This window comes from Simochromis diagramma, unplaced genomic scaffold (assembly GCF_900408965.1).
Source record: "Simochromis diagramma unplaced genomic scaffold, fSimDia1.1 OVJJ01000026.1, whole genome shotgun sequence".
In the NCBI taxonomy this organism is placed as follows: Eukaryota; Metazoa; Chordata; class Actinopteri; order Cichliformes; family Cichlidae; genus Simochromis; species Simochromis diagramma.
This window is the reverse complement of record NW_024386985.1, coordinates 8,691,814-8,714,700: the sequence shown is the minus strand read 5'-3', so window position 1 is coordinate 8,714,700 and position 22,887 is coordinate 8,691,814. Positions and strand designations below refer to the sequence as shown.

At 40.2% G+C, this 22,887-nt stretch overlaps 1 protein-coding gene across 2 annotated transcripts; it reads right to left on the bottom strand.

Annotated features, from left to right (window-relative positions):
* Positions 1-4,850: 4,850 nt before the first annotated feature.
* Positions 4,851-19,908, bottom strand: usp46 (ubiquitin specific peptidase 46). 2 transcript variants are annotated; one of them, XR_005697055.1, is made up of 10 exons: positions 19,485-19,908; positions 14,568-14,648; positions 13,966-14,179; positions 11,502-11,740; positions 10,947-11,023; positions 10,762-10,845; positions 10,483-10,680; positions 7,325-7,403; positions 7,024-7,234; positions 4,851-6,926 (listed from the first exon to the last, which is right to left on the bottom strand). XR_005697055.1 is itself a non-coding variant. In XM_040040281.1 (9 exons), exons 1-9 carry the CDS (start codon positions 19,518-19,520, stop codon positions 7,133-7,135), a joined length of 1,110 nt encoding a protein of 369 aa, XP_039896215.1. In that variant the 5' UTR covers positions 19,521-19,908; the 3' UTR covers positions 4,851-7,132. The 2 variants fall into 2 exon arrangements, 1 of the variants encoding a protein (XP_039896215.1); XM_040040281.1 differs by having other exon boundaries at positions 4,851-7,234.
* Positions 19,909-22,887: the final 2,979 nt, after the last annotated feature.

Here is a 22,887-nt window from a genome sequence, read left to right as displayed (position 1 = left end):
TGTTTGCTGTGGTACGAGCAGGAATTCTCATTTGTCTTGCACAGATTGAGCAGCACTTTTCACTGCTTTGTCTCAGGAAAGAAGCTGCAGAGAGGTGTTTGCATGGCTCCTCAGTTTCATACCCCCATTAGTTTCTCGCGGAAAAGTCATGCAGTTACTTTGACACGAATATGAAAAGTTTCCACTTTCTGAGTCAGTGTGCTAATTTGCTTTACACCTCATTTTAAAGTCATTTACTCTCTTTCTCACTAATGCTTTCTGCATCCAGGCTGCGTTTGTTATAAAAACACAACTGATGCCATTTTTGAAGGTTGCCAGCACATTCTGAAAAGGCCACCTACCACGCATATGACTAAAACTGATGTACGATTTGTTGAACTTCATTTCTACTGAACAAAATTTAGTAGTTTTAGAAAAGGTTCAGTGTCACCGGCTCATTGTTTCCTGGCTGTTATCAACTCTCATATTTAGACTTTCAAATAGTAGGTTACTGAAATTATCAGTATTTTATGGAGATTTTCATAGCAACCTCTGGACTGGTGTAATGTATAGTGCTTCAAAATTCTCTCAAGTTTCTGTCGTTCAGATTGTTCATTTGCTATATTAACAGTTTTTAGCTGTTACTGATTAAATCTGATTTTTGTTTGATGAGAAAAATGAAATAACCAAACTCTTAAAGGGCTTAATATGAGAGTCTATGAGAGTTGTTGTGAGTGACCATCTAGCACAGAAGAATGTGAACAACCAGCACAAAAGAAAGCATCAATTTTAGTTTTTAATTAAAACATTTTTAAAAATTTTTTAGCTCAAATTATGCACTAAATCAAAATAAATGTCAAACAGCCTTGAGACCAGTTTAAAAAAGAAAGAGCTTTTTGTCCTCAAGGGTTCATAAACACCATCTAATATATTATGTAACAAATAGGCTGCATTTGTAGAAAAGCCCTTTATTATGCCTTTATTATTTTTGTATGTGTTGTAGTATTACGCTGCTAATGAATTTGCTGTTCTGCATCAAGTCACCACAAAATAATCAGTAAGCGCCTACATGTCATACCGTGGCAAGATAATCTCTGGAAAATAAGATAAAGTTTATTAATCCCATTGGGGGAAATGTGCACGGCTGGATAAATTCTTGTACAGGCAGAAGTTATTTCAGGTGATCCTAAATGTAAAACAAACACTTGGAATTTAATGGGTATGTGCCAGTGGGAAATGACAAGCAGAGGTATGAGGTAAGCCAATTAAACTAATTAACAATAGAATGTGGCAAGTGGACACAGATTAAGACAATTAGTATCATGTAGTCAGGATTGTGAGACGACTACATCTGGAACTGTACACCAACGGTTATGAAATACACAATTTCAAAAAGCCGTTAAGGAGACTTATCCCGCTAATTTTCTGCTCCCTGCTATTGTTCTTAGACTCTACTATAGTAGCTTTGCATGATTCACGGTGAAAATAATCCGTATTTATCTTATACTTTGATGCAAAACTGACACTATATTGCCAAAAGTATTTTCTCGTCTCGTCTGCCTTCACACATGTATGAACTTTGGTAGCAACCCATTCTTAATCCATAGGTTTTAATATGATGTCAGGCCACCAAAACCAAAAGGAAAGAGACATCCCAAAAACTGTTCCCACAAAGTTGGGAGGATGAAATTGTCCAAAATGTCTTGGTATGCTAAATCATAAGAATTCCTTTCACAGGAACCGAGGGGCTGAGTTAAACTCCTGAAAAACAACCCCACACCTTAATCTTCCGTCCACAAAACTTTATACTTAGCACAATGCAGTCAGACAAGTACCGTTCTCCTGGCAACCACCAAACCCAGACTCGCCACACGGAGAAGCGTGATTTAATGACTGGACTTGGTGCATCCTGAAAACAACCCATTCTTTGAAAAATGTTTGTAGAAGCCGTCTGCATGCCTAGGTGCTTTATTTTATATACCTGTGGCCATAAAAGTGATTCGTTTGGATGAGTGAGTGAATACTTTTGACAATATAGTGTAGTTTGTCTTTTAGTTCCATTCAGTTTAAGCAAACTTGTATCGATTGGTCAACCTTAACAAACTGAAGGCTTGAACAGCAGGTGGGTGGAGGTGTCATGCTTACAACCAGAGCTGTATGCATAAGATTATTGAAAAATTGAGCAAAACTGAGCATTTAAACCAGTCTGAACCCTGAGCTTTGAAGGAATACCCGTCTCTCTGTTTATCTGTCGCATTAAATGTCTGAGAACCTCAAGTCCACACCAATTCAACAGAGGTGAATACACAGTTAGCTTATTAATATCAGTGTGTCATATCTAATAAAATACAAATGTCAAACATTAGGCAACTGTGACACATTAGGCTGAACAAGTTAAACACAGGTAAATGCTGCAGCTGTCTCCTGTGTTTCCTCGTTGGATGCAGACTCACTGAAAGCAGGTAGGGAGGCAGAAGGAAACAAGTGAAAATATAAACAGAGAGAAGACTGTGCCAGACTGCTGACAGCAGCTGTACTTTGCCTCCCGAGGGATTAGCTGAGATTTCAGGGTGACTGAGAGGACACTGAGCTGATAGCTGGTTAGACAAGCGCACTGTCTAATTTTCAAAGAAAACCAAAACAAACAGGAAGTTTCGTTCAGACTAAGATATGATGTGGACAGAGCCGGCTACTGTAGAGGTGATGAGTGATCTACCCAATTAGTTTTTTCTTCTGATAAATATGTGGTATACAGGCCCATTGATCTCCGGGCTTATCTCATCGTTCATACAAACTGTTATCAGTTCTGTGGTCTCATATTAAATTATCATGTAGTAACAAATTTAAAGATGATCCTAATATCTTGCTAGATGGTAATTGCCATATCGCGCCATCGGCCCCTCTGGCCATCACCAGTAGGCAGTAGGTGAAGTGTCTTGCCCAAGGACACAACGACCAAGACTGTCTGAGCCGGGGCTCGAACCAGCAACCTTCCAATTACAAAACAAACTGCCAACTCTTGAGCCACGATAATAGGTATGTCTAAGTAGCCTAAAGGGAATAAGTGCTTGAAAAAAGTGCTTGTATGAATGGGTGAATGGGGCAAGTAAAAAGCTCTTTGAGTGCATTTACTATTATGACACCAGAGGAGATTTATTTTTTGCTCCATCTGTAGAAATAAAGTATTTGTTTTGCATGTTTGTCCACCACTCTCGAACATTTGCTTGCTGAAATATTGAACCATGTCTTCCATGCAATAGCCATTCAGGTTCAAGATGTTTGGAGCTGTTATGCATATGCTGCCAGTCTGAAGCCTCTCCAGAACATTTTAGTCAGATTCAGCTGAGCCGAATCCATGACACTATACCTTTGTTCTGAGGTAGTCATAGATTTACAAGTGTGTACAGAAGTATGATCTTGCTGACTGTTTTTATTTGTCCATCTTTGCAACAATACTATTGCTCTGGTGTTATATTTATCCAGTTCAAATGACCTGAACTCTTATGATATCCATGACACTTATAATACAATACTGTAACATTGTATAATAACTTAGTGCTCCTTTTATTTATGTTAATTCCAGACATCTTTTTTTCCTGAAACAACCCACCTGAAGTGGGATTGGTGCATGTGAGAGTGGGATGTTTACTGAGATGTGACTCAGAGTGTTTATTTTGTTATCGCGGCAAACGGGGTTAAGGTTTTTTATATCGTTAGCGTGCGTAAGTGCCATTCTGTGTGTAAACACGATAGCCAGAAATGTTTTGAATCAATTCTGATAAAACTTTGTAGGAGTGTAGAGTGGGGTCATGTTAACAGTCCGTTAAAAATTGCCTTACATCCAACAAGGTCTTCAAGTTTAATGTGATGATTTATTGGTCAAAGATTGTAGATTTTTGTCATAGCTTGACAAAGATTTTATCAAACTATGATCCTTACAAGTGTGGTGTGTGTTGTCAACATATAGAAATTACCATGTAAAGATTTGATTTTACATTTGACCTTTGACCTCTCCTTAAGGGTTGATTGATTGAGCTGGATGTGAAAATGCTAATAATGATATTTAGAAAAAAATTAAAACTTGTTTACTTACTTACTGCTTGTATTTATATTAAGAACATATAGGCCTACAGGGAGTGATATATGGGGATTCTAAATACAGTATTACGCAGGACCACTGACCTCTTCTTCAAGGTCAGATAAGGTCAAACTTTTAGTTCAAAATTTTATAAAATATCTGATCTTTAAAACTCTGCTTGAAATTCTAGTGCCGTTGTCTTGTCAACATGGAAGAAATATATCTGTATGTGAGAATCCTAAATATCATGTCACACTGGCCCGCTAATCTCAGTTTTACATTTCATATGCCTCTCTTTCAAGTTGATGAGCTGCCCATTTAGAAATATATTGTAGTGTGTTATATAATAGGCTCAAGTTATGTATGTCAAGTTATGTAAGAATTGATATTAATCATCCATTACCCAACCCTACATACTGTTAGTGTAATGAAAGTAAAGATTTTACTGCACTACAAAATTATTAAAGTACATTTTAAAAAGAACTAAGAGGACATAAATAAATACAAAATTAAATACTATTACCTTTAAAGTAAATACTGACCAAAGAGCGAGCCATCTTACAGGAAGTGTGTGCTCTCTGGGTGCTTCTTGTTAGAGCCTTTATGAATGCCTTATTTCTACCTCTGACAAATCATACAATTTAAGCATTTTCTAAAATAAAAACAAAACCTAAATAAGCAAACATACTCAGGAAATCCAAGTAAACTTAAAAATGGAATAAAAACTGATAAGGACTGGTCAGCTGACAAGTATAGTGATGCAACAGAAGAATAAAACCAAACAATTCATAAACATTGTTGATAGCAATTTTTATTGAACAGAAGAAACTAACTCAAAGTGAGTGTGTTAGACTGTGGTTCATCATGTTAAAGCATTGAAGCTCATCATCGTCTAATAAAGTGCACTTTCAGTTAACTGCCGAACGGAGAGTCATCTCCTTCCCTCACACAAGTTCAGTCAGGTCCCACACGGTGCAGGACTCTCTGCACCTCAGCTCTTCTTGGTAGAACACCATCACAGTAAGATACATGAGACCAAGTGCAATGACTGAAAATCTCAGTAAGGGCGAGTGCATAAGTGTTAATGGAAGATCAGCATGTGAAAGAGTCTCTCTCTCATCACACCCGGGTCTGAAAAGTCTGCTATTCCAGCCACCGTTTTCTGCCCTGGCTCAGTTTAACCCAGTCGTTATCATAAAGCAGCAGATGGTGGCTTCTGCTCAGTACTCTGATTATGTAATCATGATTGTAAAACAGCACAGTATTTCTTTATTAACGGTTAACGCTAAGCTAAAATCTTTGCCATGAGCGTCTCTACATTATCAGATCTCAACTTTAAAAAAATATTTAGCTATTCCCAGAAGTGTTTCTCTACATAATATATATGTACAGCTGCATCTTTACAAAGAAAATAATGTTCTGTTAAAGACTGTTGCAAGGTCAGACTCCAGTTTTGGCACGTGTTCGTCATGACTTCACCCAGAAAACAGACTACGTGGATGAGACAGCAGAAACGAGCGCATTCAACACGCCTCTCATGTACAAACACAGACACTAACCTAACATAAATCCTATTCCTACGTCTTATTTATAACGAGATGTATTTGCAATGGTAATTCCCTCGGATGTGGAGCAAACAGGAATGTTGTTCACATGAAAACAAAGTGTTTGATGTTGCGCTCGAGAAAAAAAGCGCCAGAGAGATCATTTACAGTACTGGGGATATCGTATCAATCACCATTAAATTTGAAGAGATTTTCAGGATTGCAGTGTGCTACATCAGACACGCACACATCATCAAAGTCAGAGACAGATTAAAAGAAAATGCCTAAGCCATAATTCACCATAGAAATGGAAAAGAAAGGACAATGCAGTCCAAGGTTGCAAAGGGACACATAACAGAGGGGAAAAAACCAAACCAAACAGCACATCTACTACTCACAATTAAATGTGCTGTATTTTAATCTCACCAGGAAACGTCACACTGGATACTTTCACCTCATATTGCACCGTTTTAGCTTTTTCAGTTGAAAGATTAGGCAGTAATGGGTCGTGTCTCTCTTGCGTCAAGTTAATCTCTTATTCCACATGTAAAATACAAAATTAAACCTAGCTTCTTTTTTTATTTTTTAACCTGTCCTATCAACTTGTGCGTTTCATGCACTTTATCCTTAACAGCCAGAGCTTAAACATACAGTATAAGCTCTCAAAAGAGCCTTTCACTTAATTACATTACTACTTTGTTACCAGCATTTCATATAAAAGTAATAAATATACCGAGTTCAATAAATAGGGGCGTTCCATGTGAATAACGTATAAAGATTCAGTGGATTTAAGTGAAAACAGCAGGAAATTTTTTTCCCCCAATGTGTAGTGTTATGCGTGTAGTGTTTAAGTACTGATTGCTTCTGGTCAGACTAACAGGACAAAATAAAATCTACTACTGTCAACAGCTGACAGCTTTATATTTAGGTAGTTTAAAGCTTGCGAGTTCTCTCCAATTAGTGTTCAGATATTGCTTGAGAAATTAGAAATGCGTGAAATCTCTCAATGCGTATTATACAGTGTTTGTCTCCATCTTCATACATTTCTCATGCACCCACTAAAGACATAAATACACCGAAGCTCAGTTAAGGAAGGGGAATAGCCCTAATGGAAGGAAGTATGATTGGGTGGCACATCATGGAAGTAGATCTTATATATATACATAAAAATGATAAAGTACAATTTCTGAAACTGTCTATATGTGCACCAAATCCTTCCTGGTTGAGAACACCAAGTGGCTGCTTGATGCAATACCTTTTCCTCCCCGATCATGCTGTTGAGCATTTTTGCTTTTCATATTAAAGTGCAGTCCAAATGCAGGTGGCTAAAAGACAAGAATCAAAATAAAGAGAGTGACAGAGAAAAGAAATAGACGAGGTAAAACCCAGAGGGTGAGACTGGGGCAGAGGATTGGCACATACTTCAGAGAGGTCTGACTTGAGGAGGAGGAGCAGGATGGGATGGAGATGAAGAGTCTGTTAGGCTGAAGTTTAAAAAACAAAACAAAGTCCTTCCTATCCTTCTCCAGCGTCACTCCCTGGATTGGTAGAAGAGGATGTATCCCGACTCAGAGTTCTTCGAGATATCTGAGGTAAGACCGTAAAACTCCTCAATGGCCTGGGCATCAATTTTCTGCACAACAGAGGTAAGATGAGATTAAATGGCAATGCAAACAAACAGAGGAGTCAAGGAACAAATAGGCCAACACTAACAGTCACGCACCTCCACAATGTCATCATCAAACAGCAGCCAGAAGCCATGACTCTTCACTATAGTGATGTAATGACCTCGATTTGGGCCGCTGAGGAGACAAAAGACAAACATTGAAATCGTTAACTCTGCCCACGCATACTTCCTCCTGTCGTTTGCACAAAATTAACCACAACTGGCCACACGTGCACTCACTGCCATTTAATAGTGATTTGGGACTTGGGAAATTCTGAGCAGCAACTTTATGTGGTTTGAGAGCTAATACCTTAAATCTGTGAAGATCTTGTAATAATATGAAGGAAGTGACTGCTCTTGGCCAGGTGCAACCACCACTTTTCAATTCATTTCTATTTATATAGTGCAAAATCACAACAACAGTCGCCTCAAGGCGCTCTATATTGTAAGGTAGACCCTACAATAATACATGCAGAGAAAAACCCAACAATCGTATGGCCCCCTATGAGCAAGCACTTTGGCGACAGTGGGAAGGAAAAACTCCCTTTTAACAGGAAGAAACCTCCAGAAGTACCAGGCTCAGGGAGGGGCGGGGCCATCTGCTGCCACTGGTTGGGGTGAGAGAAGGAAGACAGAATAAAAGGCATGCTAATCTTTTAGGACACATTCACGCCAAGTTTTAAAGTGTTACACTGTCCAGTTTGACCTGGTATAAGGAACAAATTCAGTCTTTACAGACGCAACAAATTTTAAATGCACTCGACAAAGTGTGCACTTCTACAAAGAGGAAGGAGAGAGCTGGCGACGCAAAGATTATAAAAGATGGACATAGGCACTGTGATGTAAGGAAGTCAGATTTTATTGCCTCAGTGTTAACATTTTGGCCATCACTTAGTTTTCTGGAAAAAGAAGTGGTTCAGTTACCAGACAATCTGAACTTTGTGCGCCACAATCTGGTGGTGAAGCCCAGCAGAGAGCTCCCATTTACAGCTGCCTTTGTGGACAACCACCTGCCAGTTAAAGCAGCTACACCCACAATATTGCAAACAAGAAGACTTGACAGATTTTAAATTAGTAAATTATGTAAGGTCCTTAACAGCTGCTGAAGAGGAAATTCGTTGCAGGGTGCAAAACTGTTTCTGTACAAGGCTGTAAACATGTTTACATCTGCTGTTCACTCCGGTCAGCTGAGCAGCTGTTGCTCTCAGTCCCTAAACTAGCCGAGCTTTCTCTTTTGTGGCCCCGAAGCTTTGGAATGATCTTCCTCTTCACAGTAGGCAACCTACTTCAGTGGTGGTCTTTAAATCCAGGTTAAAAACTCATTTTTATTTGATGGCCTTGTACTCAGTGGGTAACTGACACTGCTAATGCTTTGTTATTTTATTTATTATTCTTATTTTGCTTTTTTTTGTTTTTTAATTTCTCGTGTACAGCACTTTGCTTGGCCATATGTTGTTTTTAAAGTGCTATATAAATAAAATTATGGTATGTTGTGAAACTGAGGATTTGGAATGGGAGCCTATGGGACTGACTCAGTTTTAGTTTTTACTTCATATTTCACTTTTCAACTTGTGCTGGTTGAAAATTATGGCTGGGCCATATCATACCGTTCACGGTAATACCAATATAATGTTGGGCAACAATAAGAAAATGAAATATCGCGATAGAATATGGGTAAAACGCGCATGTACAGTGCCTTTGTTTTCATACGCATATGGCAGAAAAAGCATGGTGGAGAATGAGAAGGGTGAAAGCGGGTCGTTGAATGAAACGGATGAACCAGAACTGGTTTGTAAAAATGCTGCAACTTCAGTGGTGTGGAACTGGTTTAGCTTTCGTCTGTCAGATACACAACAAAGCACTATTTTTGGTAGAGCATGCTAGCGGGCCGTCGTTATTACCGCGTTTTTTGGAAAATACCACACACCTTAAATCAATCCTTTGATTTTTCTGAAAATCGACAGTGCCCCTTATAATCCCGTGTGTCTTATGTATGAATTCTGGTTGTGTTTACTGACCTCAAAACGATTTTATGTACACGGCGCTCGAAAATCTGTCAAATGTTTTAGTGCGACTTTGTTACGAACCCGCACAGCTTGATGGATTGTCGGAGCATTACGGCTATCGTAGGCAGGAGCCTCACGGAGTGATACGTACTGTGCTTCAACATAATATTACCGTATTGTGTGTGTATAACCTCTTTTTAAGATTTATGGATATTACACATGGTTATCCTGAGGATCTGTCAGCCAATTTCCACTGGAAATGCCTTTTGGTTAAACTGTCAGCAAGGAATTTGCATTTTCACTGTTAAATTGTATATAACTTTAATGCACATAAAAAACAGCTGCTTGTTTAAGTTAAAATACATTGATGTTTTTTTTGCACTAATAAAGTTGTGGAGTTGTAAAGTATTTTGTCTAGTGTCAATTATATCGTCAGCAGACTTCTTTTTTTTTTTTTTTTATAAATAAATACTTTATCTTAGAAGTATTTTATTTTAAAATGCAAAGTATGCTTTTTAAAATAAAAACCTATTAGTGTGGATTTACCCAGAGACCTGAAGCCTGAACTATAACACAGGATGTGGGACTTAGCGAGGTAACTGCAGGTTTAACCCCTGATTTTCAGGAAGATGGTTCACTTTTTACTGAGGTACATCTCTGTGGTCATTTGTGTTGCAGATGTAACCAGCTCTGTAGCAGGTTACGCTGGCAATAAGAGATCAACAGGCATGAAATCACCTCCTACTGACCAATTGATTCAACAGAAAATAACATCATGATTCCTGGAAGATCCCTCAAACCTCTGATAGGATATCAGCAGGGTCTAAAGTTTTTCAGCAGTTTCTAAAGTCTCTGTCTTTCTCTGATGACGCAGATTGGGAAAGCCTAGGTTGACTTACGAAGCTCTTTGAGTAACTGCTTAGCCTGATTGCTAACGTTGGGGCAGGTGAAGCCAGATAAGGAAAAATATCCTGGCAATGTTGAATTTGTTTCATAGTGCGGGGTTCTCGTTCCACTGCCTTTATGGGTCAGCTGAAAAAATGTAAAGTCTGATCAGTGAGTTGGTAGAGGCTTAAAAAAATTAACCGTGTTATTTTTTTAAATTCCAAAACATGACACAATAACAGCCTTACATATCTACTTTTACCAGGTGTGACAAGATCCATCACACATACTTTTGCTATATGTATAATAATCAGTATACTATACCTTCCACAGTGCACCACCACAGCTACTAGATCGTACATGCGATCCAGGTTGACTGCATCCCCAGACGTGTTAAAGAGACGGAGTTCTAATGGGAAAACCACCCGATAGGACAGCTTGGTGTAGCGGTGCAGCTGCTCCATGTACTTAAACCTCTTGAGGTGTAGCGCCAGGATCATAGGAAGTTTCTTCACACGCATCCTGCAGTGAAGAATACATGCTTAGGAAGGAGCCTTTCTGCAGGAACATAACACTGGTGGTCAAACGGAGTGCTTTACTGACCGTTTCTGTGCTTCCTGCTTGCTGCAGCATGTCTCACAGTAGTATTTGTATTCACTGCACAAAGTCTCTGTGTTACTAAAGTCCCTGGAGGAACAAGCAGACCACAGGAGGCTCAATTACTGAGTCTCACTCACACCAAAGGGAATATGTCAGCTCCGTCTGAATGTATAATAAATCAATACTACCTGAGACAGTGTGTTATTGATGTGTTCTGCTCTACATCCACAGAAAGATCCAGAAAATCCTCATCTTTGCTGCTCACCTGTCAGACAGCGAGAGACACCGATGTAACTCATCTGTTGTTACACTGACAGAGTCAGTGAGACTAAGCCTGCTGTTCTGTGACAGAACAGCCACCCACTCACACCTACACACACTCAGCCAGTCTTTGAAATGCTTATTTGACTGAATGGCTTTTGTCTCTGCACCCTGCATCGTCTTGGTGTTTTGCAGGGGTTGTTCTGGGGAACCTGTCTCACTCCTTGCCCTCAAAAAAAAGGTGAGGACAAAACCTCAGACGGCCCTGACGTAAACCGGGTGGTCAGAGCTCCTCAGAAGCGCTCACTGATTCTCTTTTTTTTTTCTTCCCATGTCTCTCAGCACCTTTGCAAAGAGCTAATCCCCTTTTCAGACTTATTCAGGTGAGATCTCTTGTTCGTGCACCAGCAAATCCATTACCAGATAGCACAAACTACCTCTCTAATAAACTCACGGTGTAGAAAATCCAGGAGCATACATACTGTTTCACAGTTGAGGCAGCGCGTCTCATTGGTCAGTGTGCCTTGAAAGATATCGTGAACCCACGTGGGCTCCGTCTTGTTCTCCGTCTCAGCCTCGGTGGTGACGGCGGTGCCATTGTTCTTGAGGCGCCCGTTCTGCTTTTCCTGCTTTTTCTCCTCTTGCAGGATATCAGCCACGGTGTTCAGCAGGTAGTTGAGGAATTCGTGTGCATCTTGTTGCATGTAGTTGTCAAACAGATCTGGAAGGAGACAGAGATAAATGCATACAACGTCAACTTCCTGCAGAAATAAATAGAAATACATAATATTTCTACCACAATGGGCCTACAGGAGGCTGTTATTTAAACCTATGCATCAATTTAAACATCTGAAAGCTTAATAGATCAGTGCTACAGATAAAGGACTGGACCACAGCTATTCAATGAGCCCCCCAAAAAAGGACCAATAAGGTTGTAACTGTTACCATAAAGCAGGCGCTTGGGAGAAGCAGCTAGCCTAGATCTGTATATATTAGCAAAATTTGCCCTAAGCCATCTCTAAAGCTAGCTTTTTAGCAAATTAAACCTTATTTTAAAAAAATACGTTTCTGGAGCCCGTTGCTCCCAACTCCTCAAAATATACTTTTTTTCTATAGAATACAGTAAAAACTAAATAAAAAGTTTTCAACAATAACAAGTGCACCAGTATAGATAAAGAAGTGGTAGACCAGTATCGACTGGTTCTTTCTATGTTACATCAGGGGAAGTAACAGCTGTTGTAGTTCTGAAAACTACAGGTGTGTTTAATAACAGTAATAACTGCTGGTTCATTGGCACAAGCAGAAAACAGCTGTCATTACAGTGATTTGTTACACCTGCATTACTCCCACTGCGATGCTGCACTTTGAAAATGTCTGCCTTGACATGTTGTAAGTAAAATCAGCAGGGTTTATTTATAATAAAAACATCCATACACATTCTTTGTTTTAACAGATCTGTATATAAGGGGGGAAAATGAGAAGGGAATGGTGGCGGCTGCCGAGGGGGAAGAAAAAAAAAAAAAAAAAAAAAAAAAAAAAAAAAAACGTCCAGAGATGAGCCAGCTGACCAAAGCTGGGTCTCAACAGAGATTGCATTGTTCATGCACATAAAGAGCTTCCTCAATATGGACAGCAGTGAACAGTCAGCCTTTCTGTCAGCTCTACTCTGAATGACCTTACCACCAACACGCACCTGCCTTTCACTTCAAATATTCAGACTGTAATGTAGCTCAAAAGCACACTAAAGCACACTAAACTAAACCACAGCACTCAGCTCTCCATTTATGGACACGTGTGTGTGAAAGGATCCACATGACGGACACTTAAGTCATTCTTCAACACACTGTTTTAATGTTTTGAGCATATAAATTTTGACAAGAAAAATGACTCTTCTGAGAAATTATTAATGCGAGACTCTTCTTCCAGTAATCCAGCACATAACACCAGAACACTAAAACTGGGACACCTCAATGGGATTAACCCCTTTTTATTTTTTTTATTTTTTTTTATTTTTTAAACAGCGCCAGTGGCATGCCCATTTTACAAGCACTCTATAAATGACAGTAACTCAGTTACCATTTGTGCTAGAGACACAATTCAAACGGTTTCGGGAAGAAGAAAAGGTGATCTTTAAGGGGATATTTGGTGTTTCATGGCAGCACAAAGCATTCACAAGGCACTGCTGTCTGAACACAGGAAGAAAAATCAGCTCGGCACAGAGATTACCATGTGCTTTTCATATTACTGTAACTCCTCAACTATTTCGAGCTAAAGAGAAAATTTGAACGGTTCCTGAAAGATCAGAAGTACTTTGTAACTTTTACAACCAAAATTGCAAAATAAGTCTAAGCAGCCTGTATGACACAAGGTTCATAAACGATTAACTGAGATGAGATCCAAGTGCCCTTAAACCCTGTATTATCAGAATATGGGGGTACTTGTTGCTTTGGGGAAGTGACAAATTAATTAGCAAATATTTATTAGGTGCTTCTCTGCAAATTAGCCAAGTACTTTGTGAACAATAACTAAAAAATATGCTGAGCTGCCTCTCCAGTGAGGTTTTCATCCCAGGAACAAACTCCAACTGGGCTGACAGTAGTCCTTGTTCAGACAGGAAGGGTTGGCGGACTTTGAAAAGTAGATCTTGAGGACTGTCCACTACTTAATCAAGAGTACATCTGGACATACATATAGAAGAATAAAGTGTTTATGCAATTCTTGGCAATCGGGAAAAAACCAAAAACAAACACACAAAAAAACCAAACATATAATGTTTATATTTTTTACCACAAGGTCCATTATCCAAAATATAAAGGTTCGTGTAACTTCCTGCCACTGTAGATGGAGTAGACCTCACAGTTCTTATTCTTTTTCTGTGTTCATACAATTCCAGCACATGATATAACAAAGGCCGACTGTGAAACTTTCATTATGATGTATGCTCACCGTTCTCCTTCCGTAGGCGGGAGATGAATTTCTTGGGCGGTATGACGCCAACTTTTTTCTTCTGCGTGGCAATGGAGTGGAAGAGGTCAGCCAGGCACGTGAGCAGGTTCTCCTTCTTCTTCTGCTGGGCTTTGTACGCCAGCACATTCTCCCGGAAAGGCCGGCAGAAGTACAGAGCCTGGAGCACTGAGTTACAGTAACACGTGTTTCCAAACTGAGGGAGAAAACCACAGGGAGACATCGACACAAAACTGTGATGAGGATGAGGAAGCGATTTAAAACAAGGACTCGAATATTTCTTTTAGATTATCTGTTAATAGCTCGTGGAAAAACGCCAGTGTGTTCTATTGTTGTTATCCATTTGGCAGACACAGTGTCTAGAGCGTTGAGAAACTTGTGTGTTTACATAAATGTCTCATTAAGGAAACAGAACATCCCCGTTTGGCCAAGAGTCTCACAAACAACATTGTTACCTCGAATACCCGCTGACCAGCCGAGGACATGACTCACTGCGGTCCCGTGGCATTTTGTTTTGAAAAATGACACCACTGTTGTTTGGCAATGGCTTTTGTTAATGCAAGCGAGGATTTAGTGATACTCACATTGACCAATCCGAAGTAGTGTTCGTTGATTGGGAATTGCTCCGGGCCGATGTCTTTCTCCAGAGCAGAGGCATTGGTGCCCTGAGAGGACAAAACACGAGACGCTCTGTCATCGTAATCATCTCATATTCCATTTGAATCATTTCAGTAGATTTCAGTGACAGACTTATTTGCTTAGTCCGGTGTGTGAATATACAGGCAAATGAATATGGAAATGATGCATAGTCAAGGGCCAAGAGCAGCTATACATCTGCAGCTATGAGGCAAAACAAAACTGACTTTTTCTGTAATTAATAAAATGATTCTTTCTAGAAAATTTAAAGATCTCAATTTTCTGCAGAAAGCACACACTTCCGCACATCTTGCTTCCTTTCGTCAAAACAACAAGTCATGTCAATGTAGAAAACGGATATAGTCTAAATAGGTAGACCTGTATCAAAAGTCGGGACTCTTGCTGCACCCAATTGCTGAGACAGAGCACTTATCTCTTGTCAGAGCTCAAAGCTTTTTCAAATGAATCACAGCTTTGTTGAGTGAACACAGCAGACAATTTAGGTTGGGGAAGGCTTTGACTTCTAATGACTGTCATTTCTCATCTGTCAAAGCAAACAATGGATACCCGTCTGTCCGGCTTACCACTTCCAGTCTCCAATGTTTTGGGAGACATGCAGGTCCCAGGAGAGACGAATTACCAAGGAGAATCCACACATGAAATATCCATCCAACCTTTACTGACATCTGAAACCACACTTTGAAATTTGAGCTCCTCCTGATAACAGGAAGAGGGCAGTGGTATTGTTAATTTAGAAAGGAATAAATTCTTAAAGGAGACATATTATGCTCCTTTCTACATATTTTTTTGATTAAGGCAGAAGCTTGAAATAACAATTATTCATCTAACACTGAAGGTGCACTGTTGCTTCACAGCAAGAAGGTTCCTAATTTGAACCTGTTGCCCTGCATGTGTGCAGTCTACATGTTCTCCTTACTCCTGCACGAGTTTTCTCCAGGTACTTCGGCTTCCTTCCACAGCCCAAAGACGTGCAATTTAGGTTAGTCGGTGTTAAGAAAAATCCATGGATACTAATAATAATAATAATAATAATAATGATAATATAATGACTGGTGCAATACACTGCAGCATTTTATCTGCCCATATCCATCAGTGCGTCCTTAACTTGTAACATCTCGACTAGATTACTTAGTTAAGATTATTTAATAAATAGGGTTAGGGACCTACTGACTGGGGGATGCGCCGATCTGATATTTCGATCAGGATAAAAAATTTTTTTTTTTTTTTTTTAAATTTCACATGATGATGGCTTCCCTGTGAACTGCTTGTTCCTGCTTTATGTTTGGTGAAACATTTGTTGGGAGGCTTTCACTAGTGTAGTTATATATTAGGGATGCAGCAATACTCGTATCGGTATTGAACCGTTCGGTACGCATATGTATCGAACAATACAAACATTTTTATTTATTTTATCAACTTTTCTTCTGACGATGCTGTCTGTGTTGAGCGCTCAGTGAATCTGTGTTCGACTACTCCGCCTAGGCTGCACTGTCGAGTGCAGATCCACTGAGCGCAGCGCAAGCTAGCAAGACGGAAGCTAAGCTCGAAATTGAACCTCCCCCACCTTCATTCAGATCTGGCGTTTGGAACTATCTTGGTTTTCATGTGAAGCATGACCCTGATGGTAAGCGCGTCATGGACAAAATTAAAACAGTATGTCGGATGTGCCACGCAATGCTCAATTGGTGGGAACTAGTGCGTTAGCGCAGTTAGCTCGTTAACGCCGTCCAGCCCCACGCACGGGGCGATCCACGGTAACTCGTTAACGGAGATTTGCTGCGTTATGGCATTAATGTCATTTTAACGAGATTAACGCTGACAGCACTAGTGGGAACACAACGAATATCACTGCACATTTATGCCGACATCATCCTAGTGCAAAGACAAATGGAAGCAGACAAAAACAACAAGCACGCATGCTACAAACTGTACCCGAGTCATTTAGACAGCCGTTAGCACATGATTCTCCGTATGGGGACCTGGTATGTTTAACATGCTGCTGAGAATATAGCCCAGAAGAAGCGTATAGTATAGCTTTTATTTTGGAAAGAGCCATTTCTCTGTAAACTCTCTTTTCCAAAGATGAGTGATTTCTCGATCAGATAGATTTATTTTTTTTATTTTAGCAACATTACATTTAAAAACTGTTTTTAAATTTAAAGTTTAAAGTTTTTAAATTTAACCCCAACCCTTGTGCGTGTTTTTTTATTTTGACAGCGAATGCGCACCTGCGGACCACTTATGTGCAGCCCTGGTTATTTAGCTCGTCATGTTGCAGCCACAGAAATTATTTTGTCCATGAAACCATAAAGCTGCACTTTCTTTTTGCCTTATAGTCTGATTTGTCATAACTTCTTCGTTTTGTGGTAAGCTTTTCTTTGGCTGTCACTTCTTCACCCTGACCTGTCTTATTTGGCTCAGCAGAACTAAAATATATATCGTGCTGCTTTTACACACGCACTCACATAAGCTCAGCGATTCTCTGCGCGATCAACCTCTCACATGTTTAAGCTGCGGGAGATTTCACTTGTCATGTTTGCATAGTAAGCTAACGATTAATAAGACGATGTCAGAGGAATTGGTGCACAAATTATCATCACCCACAGATCAGTGCTGTCGCTCTCTATACACAGTTCGCACGATTGCAAAGTGAAAGCAAAAAAACAAGCGCAAATTCAAACGCGATTTCAATATGTCACATATTGACAGTGGCTCACCAATGCCAATGACATAATTACCCAGCTACATTTCTGAAAGAATGCAAAAGCATTGACATATATTTTTCCTTCCTACAATAGCCCGACGGGCAGGGAAGAGATAGATTTTGGTAGCCCGACTGAAAAAAAATCGCTAGCTCCAGGACGTCGGGCTAGCGATATTGCAAGCCCTGTATCTGATTGAGGAATCACTCATCTTTGGAAAAGAGAGTTTATTACAGAGAAATGTCTCTTTCCAAAATAAAAGCTATACTATCCGCTTCTTCTGGGCTATATTCTCAGCAGCATAAGGAGAATCATGTGCTAACAGCTGTCTAAATGACTCGGCTAAAGTTAGTAGCATGCTTGTTGTTTTTGTCTTTGCACTAGGATGATGTCGGCGTAAATGTGCAGTCATATTCGTTGTGTTCCCACTAGTGCTTTCAGGTTAATCTCGATGAAATTACCTTAACGCCACAACACGGCAAATCTCCGTTAACGAGCTACCACCGATCGCCCCGTGCATGGGGCTAGACGGCCAACACGTTAACGAGCTAACTGCGCTAACACACTAGTTCCCACCCATGTAATTGAGCATTGCATGGCACATCCAACATACTGTTTTACTTTAGTCCATGACTCGCTTACCTTCAGGGTCATACGTCACATGAAAACCAAAATAATTCCAAACGCCAGATCTGAATGAGGGTGGGGGAGGTCCATGTTGCAAGGAGAGCTTAACTTCTGTCTTGCTAGCTTGCCCTGCGCTCTTCCTTCTGACTATGCTGTCTGTATTGAGCGCTCAGTGGATCTGCGCTCGACAGTGCAGCCTAGGCGGAATAGTCGAACGCAGATTCACTGAGCGCTCAACACAGACAGCATCGTCAGAAGGAAAGTTGATAAAATAAATTACAAATGTTGTATTGTTCGATACATATGCGTACCGAACCGAAAGCACTGTATCGAACGGTTCAATATCGATACGAATATCGTTGCACCCCTAATAGATAGATAGATAGATAGATACAAAATATATATAGAAACAAAAGAAAAATACCACACATCCTGATGAGATATGGATTAATATATCAGTCTGTGCAATCTAAGAACTCCAGCAGCTCTGACTGACACTGCAGGCTTTTCACATTAGCATCTAGTCTAAATAAAGCAAAGGCCACTGGCATTAGGCAGAGCCGTTTAAGTCTGTTCTTACCCACTCTTCACTGCCCCTGAACACACCAGGAGCACAGATTAGTGCAGATTCCTGCTCTATGCTACCAGGATGTAACCGGTCCTTTGCTGCAGCACCACATTATGCAATCACACCAAGCTGTCAAAGGCAGCACGCTCCCCCATCCCTCTTGTCAATCACCGGTGACAACTATACAAACTGTACATTGTGTTGTCTCGCCAGGATGCAACACACAATGCAAACGCTCCAGGTGTTCTGGGAATCCATCCTACCTGACAAACCATCCTACCCATTGTTTCTGCGTATGGGCACAACACAAATTTAAGTGGCGAACCGTCCTACCTTTGTGAATGTGACCTACAAGCATATTTTAACAGCTAAAATTAAGTGGCAAATCGTCCTACCTTTGTTAATAAGATCTAGAAACATACTCTGATGGGTAAAATGAAGTGCCAAACCATGCTACCTTTGTGAATGTGACCTACAAACATACTTTAACGGGTAAAATAAAGTGGCAAACCGTCCTGGCTATATGAATATAAGCTACAGCATACTGTGATGGGCAAAGTTAAGTGGCAAACCATCATACCTAGTTAAATTTGTGGTGGAATTATTCTGTGACAGCAGAAATGTGCATAAACTACTTACGGTAGGACGTTTTGCCAAAGGAGGATGGTTTGTCAGAACACTGGCAAGCTTCAGCGTGCAAAGGCGCACAAAAGGGGCCCTGTCTGAGCGACAACTAACTAAAGTATGGGGCCACGATTTAAACTACTGTGTATACTCGTTTAAAAAAAAAAACCCTGCAGTGTGCACATTCTCTGGGTGCAGGTGGGAGGCGACTCATCACACACACACACACACACACACACACACACACACACACACACGCGCAGGTTCAGCACAGTGCCTGCAAGCGGATCGATATCGACACGGAAAAGCAGCGAGTTACTCACCATATTACAAATGGAGGCGATGTTTCTGACAGTCATTTAGTTTACAGTGTCCCCTTCACCGCCATCTTTATAAAATAAACATAGCAAGGCGACGCTGAGCAATGAAGTTAATTCGCAGTCGCGGCTGGAGGCCAGACTGCAACCTCAAGCGTCAGAAAGCAGGCAGAGAGACACGGAGCACCATGCAGCCGGCACGGAGCTGAGGGGGACTCTCAGTGTGGACACGGCTGCATCCTCGCGCACATATCGAACACCCCTCAGCTGGAAAACGACAGTGCACGAGGAGACAGGCGAAAGTTGCAGGCAGCAGGTTGTTAGCAACGTCTAGGAAACGAGCCTGCTGTGTGAGGAAGCACTACAGTCCCGCCCACCAAGGGAAACCCCCGGACCTGATTGGTCCGGATTTAACCGAATTGATTGACGTGATTGAAGAGCCATATGCAGACATGCACAGTGGCGTTTAAGTGAGCCGCAACCAATCATCTGCGATGATTTTGAGCAGGGATTTGTAGTTCGTTTTGTGATTTATGAAATTTAAAAGGACTGAAGGGTTTATGCAAAAAGCCTTCTGGTGACATAAAAACATATATTAGGCTTTATAACATGTACAAGTAATTCCCCCATAGAGAAGTGGTGTGAGGCAAAAAATATGTTTTCAGGTCTAACAGCACAAACAGCACAGTCTAAAACCAGCAGCTTTTTTTTTGCTATATGACACCTTTTGCTGCTGTCAATACTAGGGGTGCAACGATACACAAAATTCACGGTTCGGTTCGATACTTTGATGTCACGGTTCGATATTTTTTCGATACAAAAAAATGTTCATGCTTTTTTAATTTGCCATTTATTAAAATTATAAATATATATTTTAACTCAGAAGTACAGTTTTTAAATGTAATGTTGCTGAAACAACATAATAAAAAAAAATAATAAATCTATCCGATCGAGAAATCACTCATCTTTGGAAAAGAGAGTTTATTACAGAGAAATGGCTCTTTCCAAAATAAAAGCTATACTATACGCTTCTTCTGGGCTATATTCTCAGCAGAATATTAAACATACCAGGTCCCCATACGGAGAATCATGTGCTAATGGCTGTCTAAATGACTCGGGTAAAGTTTGTAGCATGCGTGCTTGTTGTTTTTGTCTGCTTCCACTTGTCTTTGCACTAGGATGATGTCGGCGTAAATGTGCAGTCATATTTGTTGTGTTCCCACTAGTGCTGTCAGCGTTAATCTCATTAAAATGACATTAACGCCATAAAGCGGCAAATCTCCATTAACGAATTACCGCGGATCGCCCCGTGTGTGGGGCTGGACGGCGTCAACACGTTAACGAGCTAACTGCGCTAACGCACTAGTTCCCACCAATGTAATTGAGCATTGCGTGGCACATCCAACATACTGTTTTACTTTTGTCCATTAGGGTCATGCTTCACATGTAAACAAAGATAGTTCCAAACGCCAGATCTGAATGAGGATGGGGGAGGTTCAATTTCGGGTAGCGTTGAGGCAGTTGCCACGTTGCACCGAGCTTAGCTTCTGTCTTGCTAGCTTGCTCTGCGGTCAGTGGATCTGCACAGTGCAGCCTAGGCGGAGTAGTCGAACGCAGATCCACTGAGCGTTCAACACAGACAGCATTGTCAGAAGAAAAGTTGATAAAATAAATAAAAAATGTTGTATTGTTCGATACATATGCGTACCGAACCGAAAGCACTGTATCGAACAGTTCAATATCGATACGAGTATTGTTGCACCCCTAGTCAATACATATGTTTTAAGAGTAGTCGCTGTAGCTCAGAAGCTAGAGTGGTTTGCAAAAGGTCAGTGGTTTGATTCCTGCCTCATCTGGTCTGCATGTCCAAGTATCCTTGAGCAAGATACTGAACCCCGAGTTGTCCCAGATGCATCCACCAGTGTGTGAGTTAGTTAAAAGTACTTAAGCATAGAAAGAAAATTATGAATGGGTAAAGACACTGAATTTGATTCCATTTCAATGCAATTTGACATTATAATATTAGAGAGAAAACCCAAACAATCAGATATGTATCTATGATCAAGCAACGGTGAGAAGGAAAAGGTCAGTTTTAACAGGAAGAAACCTGCAGCAGGACCAGTGTCAGGGTGGAGCAGCCATCTGCTGTGTCCTGTGGAAAGGAGCCAGAGTTCATGAATTACTAATGATTACATACAGTACTGGTGTATAAACACACGGGGAGTAAAAAATAGATGAGTAAAGAAGACATCCTCATTGCATCAAGAAAAGTACCTTAGCAGCCTAAACCTATTGCAGCGTAACTTAGTGATGGTTTTGGGTCACCTGATCTAGCCTTTACTATATACTTTATCAAAAAGGAAAGTTTTAAGTTTAATCTTAAAAGTAGACAGCATGTTTGTCATTTCCAAAGAAGAGGGACCTGATAGCTGAAGTTAGTGCAGCCTAGAAGCAATAAATGCATGGACCAGCTTTTCAGCATCAATTTGAGACAGACTGTTTCTAAATATTAGAGATATTGTGCAAATGAATAAAGGGAGTTCTTCATATTTGTGCAATATAGAAGCCGTAAGAAGATCATTATGTACAACATTCACTAGTACTGTTTCTGTGCTATGATGAATTTTAAATCCTGATTAAAATGCTTCAAATAAACTGTTCCTTTGGAAATGATCAGTTAAAAGTCACAGTGATGGTTTAGAGGAAGACATTAAGTTAACTCAGAAAGATTAATTGGACAGAAAGCGTCTAAATAAAGAGTCAGAAAATATTGCGAAGTTGCACGATCATTTAAATTTTGAGAAAAGTAAATTAAGTCTAATTTAAAAAAATAACATTTATGTCGAGACTTTCATTTTCACCATCTATATCTGTGTTAAAATCATGTATAATAATGATTTTATCAAAACGGAGCACTAACTCAGATAAAAAAAAAAGTCTGAGAAATCAGATAGAAACTATGAGGTGAATGATAGATAACAAATAAAGCTGTTTTTTGAGTTTTCTGGGTCTTTGGTTGATTAATAACAGGGAGTGAAAGATTGCAGCCACTCCTCCTCCTTGGCCTTAGCTTTGAGGATTCTGACAGTCAGTATGACTCATTTAAGCTAACGTATTCATCCTACATCCTCTGCTTCCTGGTTCCATTTGACTATGAAGCCCACATCATGCTTTGGACACCCAGCATTTTAAGGAGAACATGTAGCTAACCATGTCACTCCTGGCATGAGGCTCAATATTAATTTTAGTGACCTCCGATTGATGCAAATGGGTGTCATTACTTTCACTGTGATTTGCAATCTCACTGAATATATGCTTACTTTTAGACAGCAGTATCAAATTGTCTCCAGTGTTGTCTGCTCTGGCCCTGGAATACAATTAACTATGGTTACTGGAGTCTCTAGCTTCA

Excerpts from the sequence above, each read along its gene's own strand:
- usp46 (XM_040040281.1), bottom strand. The coding sequence starts at position 19,520 with ATGACTGTCAGAAACATCGCCTCCATTTGTAATATG. Across the intron at positions 11,741-13,965 it reads CCGCCTACGGAAGGAGAACG|ATCTGTTTGACAACTACATG; the intron begins GTGAGCATACAT and ends GTCTCCTTCCAG. Across the intron at positions 7,235-7,324 it reads TTGATGATGACATTGTGGAG|AAAATTGATGCCCAGGCCAT; the intron begins GTGCGTGACTGT and ends TCTGTTGTGCAG.